At 33.9% G+C, this 5299-nt stretch overlaps 1 protein-coding gene across 1 annotated transcript; it reads right to left on the bottom strand.

The window, feature by feature from the left end:
* Positions 1–284: 284 nt before the first annotated feature.
* Positions 285–1977, bottom strand: LOC105640232 (von willebrand factor A domain protein). Its single transcript, XM_037640467.2, has one exon. It carries the CDS (start codon positions 1855–1857, stop codon positions 946–948), a length of 912 nt encoding a protein of 303 aa, XP_037496395.1. The 5' UTR covers positions 1858–1977; the 3' UTR covers positions 285–945.
* Between the last annotated feature and the right edge of the window lie 3322 nt (positions 1978–5299).

Below are 5299 nucleotides of genomic sequence, written 5' to 3'. Positions count from 1 at the left end.
ATTAACGAAAAAGATATTAAAATTTATAATTTATGAGAAATTTTATACTGAATATATATATATATATATATATATATATAATACTAAAATATATTGATTTTTTTTTTTGGACAATGAATAGTAAAATATATTGATAAATTTATTAAAAAAAACAATCTTAATTTTCCATTTAGTTAGCTAAAAAAAATTTTCATTCATCGACTTGAACACTGTAAATATTAAAAAAAAATTATATTCCAAATAAATTATTTTTTGAAAAGCAAAACTACTGAGAAAAAAAAAAAAAAAGTGAACAGGATCATGCCCATATTCTTTGTTGAAAAAGGAAGGATACAACAATTACTAAGAGATCAGTCAGGCTGCTACTTCCAATACACAACAATAATAACAATACATAAAGGAAATACAACCACTGCACTTCTCTTCTCAAATATATACACTGTAATGCAATGTTCAATTCAAGCACCACTAACTCAGAAAAATCAACGGCTTCTTGTCCACATTCCGTCGTCTCCAAAAGAAAATTACAGGTTTCAGGGTGGTGGTGGTCCATCTCATGCAAAACAAAAGCTGCAGAGAGATTTACTTATAGTACAAGGAAGAATGGCCTCCACAATAAATCCAAACCTAACTCATACTGCCCTCATTCTTCTTCACTATTTTCAAATCTTTCTCTCTCCCTCTTCATCAGTTCTTTAAACTTGCTCTTAAGATTATTAACAGACGTTATAATAATATCACTGACAGTGGAACGTGAATGAACAGTGAAAAGTTCAAATAAAGCAAACAGACGGGACCAGAAATATTGACATTCTCATGTTAATTATCGTTAAAACACTCTGTTTAAAGCTAATGCTTTGCTAGTCGGTCATTAATTCCGCTGATCCAATTAGATATACGGGTTTGGATCTTCGGGCTGCATAAATTTATATATTTATTATTTATTTACCGGCCCAAAGAGAGAGCAGCTTTCACGTCCAATCTCCATGCAAAACCACCACGGTCCATCCTCCACACATCACAAGGTACTGTGATCGAGCTCCCTTCCTTCGTACTCCTACACGTGTTCTGATTCTGCACCCTCACCCTGCATGTGAACGCACTGTTGCTCCCTAACGCCGCCGTTACCGGCAGTTTATCTTTCATCACAATCCATACCACCACCTCTCCTCTTCCGTCCTCTCCCTGGCCCACCATCTTTCTGTAGGCATCATTCGTCCGCGTTACTCTTCCAAAATCATCCGATATGAAACCGGGACACGTGTCCCTCTCCAGATTCATCCTTCTCTCCTCATCCGTACGCCCAAGTCCATCCACATCCACCCATGCGTCAGTTATACATTCCACCGTTACGCATGACCCGATAACAACCCTCATCACTTGAGGCATCGCCACAGTCCGATTTGTTGAAGTGGCATAAGATCCGGAGATCACCATCCGATCATGACCCTTCTTATTGCTGCCAAAACTAAGCCATGTGGGAACGCTCTTTGTCTCCCTTGGTGGATGTAATTCCATCGGCGATTCTCTTCCAGGAGTCTCTTTTCTGTCAGGAGTCTCCGGCAAGAGGGGCAGAGTCACCACCGTAACATCTACTTTCTCTTCGTTCAAAACCTTTCGTTTCCTATTGCTACCATTATAACACCTCTTGCTATTATTCCCGCTTGCGGCGTTTAATCTCTTCTTTCCTCTGCCAGACCTGGGACTAACCTCAGTTATCTCTGGTGAAGAGCCTGAACCGCCGTTGGCCGGTTTAGGTGCGATCGGCCGGAATCTCAGCATTATCCGATCAACTTTTGACATATCATATGCACCCCCCTGGTACCTCGCTATGCAGCATCCTCCCCTACCATCCATTCTACTTTTTCTCTCACTAACACGTAGAATCTATCTCTCTGTCTACCTACTTTTTCTTTTTTTCTTTTTTCTTTTTTTTTTCCTCCTCTGATCTTCAAGTCGCAGACGATAGGTAAGCACTAAATATAAAGCTAAGTGCGAAGAGAAGGAGCGGTATTTGTAAGAACTGTAGGCACGACGCGTGTGGATCCCCGACACGTGTGCAACAGTAGGGTTTAACAGCACAGAAAGGGGATTGGTTGAATGGAGAAACGTGGCGTTGCGGCTTCAGTGGGGCCCGCAAAGTGTGACATTTCTGATTGGGCCCCACAAAGTAGCCAATGGGATTGCTAGGAGTGTCCAGTGGTGGCGCCAAAAGACGGGCACGTATTCATCGGGCGTCGTGCGATGTGTATGGCTTCGGAAGGGAGAGGGGGGGCTCTTTTTTGTTTTTGAGTTTTTTGAATTTTGTTTTTATGATAGTTCGAGAAAGGGTACACGTGGGCCAATTGCATTTGGATAGCAATAAAAGACCAAACCTTAATTAGCAGCGGGAGATTTCGCCACCTGGACGGTCGATGTTGACACGGATCTCGGGTCTTAGAGACGGCAACCAGTCCAGGTCCAGGATTTGTTTTTTTGCACGGCATATATAATTTATCTAAAATTTTGTTTTTTTTTTTTTATACTTATATATAACTATTATTTATAACCTCTAATTACAGTTCAATTTATGGTTTAAAAATATTTTTGTCATTATTGTTTTTAATACAATAATAATAATTTTGACATTTGATAGTAGTAAAGATTTTATTAGTTAAAAATATTTAAAATTATTATTTATTTGTTTTCAAAAGTTAGGCCTTTTTACATGAAAATTCTGGTGATAATTATATAAAAAATTAAATTCTGATGATAATTAATTTATTCCTTCCTTCAGTTGTTTGGTATTTACATGGCACGTCGTCTTCAATTCTTTTTCTTTGTAGATTGTTGGATCTCTCACAGTCAATTGTCTCTTGTTAAATTTTTTAGCAACGTCACTCAGTACCTATTTTAAACTCGACCAAAAACTGTTCTTCCCCTAATAACACATTGTAAATATCTTACATGAGTTTGAAATAAATTATCCTTTTGATTTGAAATTTTTGCATGTTTAGTAATTACTAATTTTGGTGTAAACTAACCGTATCCGAACTTTATTATCAGAAATTATTTAATTCAGTTCGAAATTTAATCACGATTAAAACTCTTTATCCCTTAATTTAATTTTTTAAAATTAATAACTTACATTTTGTCCCTTCGGGAGACAACCTTTAAAGTGTTGTGATCTACATTGAACCATACATGGCATAGAAAGTACTGATCAGATGAAATCAGCGAGTGAAATGTCAATGCCACTGAAAAATAAAAGCAAGCAATTTAATTGGTACGTTTGTCTCCTTGATTTATCATCCACGTAGGATCCACAAATTAGTTTCCATCACCCAGTCTTTCTCCTAATCTCCTACATTAGTCTTTCTTATTAGTTAAATTTACAATAATTTTATATTTGAGTCAGTCTTTTAATCCCATATAATAAATTATTTAAATCTAAATAAATAAATAAAAACTCAAGTTTGTAAATGAGAAATCAAATAGATGTAATGTTTTTTTTTTTAAAAAAAAAGCTATTTCATGAAAAGAGAAGAAGAGTTATTGTCCTTGGTATCCCTTGACTTGTAAGAAATAGACCAACCTAACTTTATTTTTAAGGTCATTTAAATTATTGAAAATTAGACCAACCAACCACAATATAGTATAGATAGATTGAGTTGCTGTCAAAGAATCTAACAGCCAAATGCATTCCTAGATTGCAACACTGCAGGGAGATGGAAAGTCATATCCTCAAGAGCTTTTGAAACTGGTTTATATCATATAATACTACAAAATTTCAAATCATCCAAAATAAAATTCAGAAATTAACATATTATAGTTAAAAAGAGTGATTCTATTGTAATAATAAAGCAATTCCACTGATTTAGACGCTATGAAACTTCGTTTGTAGCTAACACTAATAGTATATTTTATAGATTAGACTTACTTAAATTAGATCTATGAATCTATTTATAAATCAAACTAATAAAATATAAATATTTTTAAAATTTATTTTCGTATTATTCTTTTTCTCGTGTATAATCAGAATTACTTTCATTTTAATAAAAATTTAATTTTTATTATTTTGATCCATCAGTAGGTTTATATATCCCTCTAATGAGTTAATCTGCATTTTATGTAATAAAACATCTAAAAAAGTTGTTTACCTCCCCACTATTTATTGCTTTGATTTGAGAGTGTGGGGCACTTTCTTTCTAATGCGAATGGGCTAATGTTGTGTGCAAATTAAGGCTTCTATATCGGGACCCGGCCGGATTTTCCCTCTAACCAAACAGAAAAGCAGGATTCCTTCATAAGACATTATATTAATAAAAAAAAGCTTATCAAATGAGATGTATACAAATCACATCAATCATTACTATTCCATAAACTGTAAAATAATGCCGTTTCCAAATTCAAATACACGTGTCCATGTGAGCACTTACTAATGTCGGAAACTTTGACAATAACTAAAACCTTCCTTGCCTCATCATCGCCTCATGTTTCTATAGGTTGCCCCACTTTTATATTTTGAATATTATACCCTTATTGTGTGACTCATTATGAAGCTCTCAGCCATCAAATGATCAAATATCATTTAACATTATCGTACACAAAACGGGCCAAAAATAAAAGGTAAAGTGGGCAAAAAAAAAAAATTTAAGGATAAAATTGAAAATATTTATAATTTTATAGGTAAGACTAAAAATTTTTAACATTTTAGAAGAGAAATGCGAAGAAAAATTTGAGTAGGAGATGGGCATTCCCAACATCATTTTTTTCTTTTTTGGTATAATCCCACTGTATAGCGTAAAAGTTTTCGCAAATATCAAAACAATTTGATTATAATTTATTTTTTTAACTTAAATTTAAAGACTATAAATTGACTCATTATATTCCTGAGTATCAAACCAAAAATATTCATATCTTAGCAGCACTCCATGATTGAGAGTTTCGTCGATGAAATAGAAGATGTAATAACTGCTAAATCTTTTATCGGTTCATGGATAACTGGGTGGATTAATAGGCGAAATAATTTCTCATTGCAAAATTATAGAAAATCCTTTTAACATTAAATAATTCCATCGAATTGATCTCAGCAAATTGCATTTTTCAGATATCGAACATGTTTCCTGAATATCCGACACTCTATCGCTTTGTCATTGCTACCACATTGATTTTATGCATTTAAAAATATTTTTTTAGTGAAATTGAATTATGATATTGAAAAATATCATTAATTATATATTTATTTTAATAATAACAGTTTGATGAATCAGAACAGATTTTGCTGTCTGAAGTGTTTTCACCATTGAGAGCCGCAAGA

The sequence above is a fragment of the Jatropha curcas genome, chromosome 10 (assembly GCF_041381405.1).
Source record: "Jatropha curcas cultivar XTBG-Jc1 chromosome 10, XTBG_Jcur_1.0, whole genome shotgun sequence".
Lineage (NCBI taxonomy): Eukaryota > Viridiplantae > Streptophyta > Magnoliopsida > Malpighiales > Euphorbiaceae > Jatropha > Jatropha curcas.
Note: the sequence above shows the minus strand (reverse complement) of the source record. Positions and strands in the feature narration are given on the sequence as shown.

Bases quoted from the DNA above. Each gene is read 5' to 3' on its own strand.
- LOC105640232 (XM_037640467.2), bottom strand. From the start codon at position 1,857: ATGGATGGTAGGGGAGGATGCTGCATAGCGAGGTACCAGGGGGGTGCA.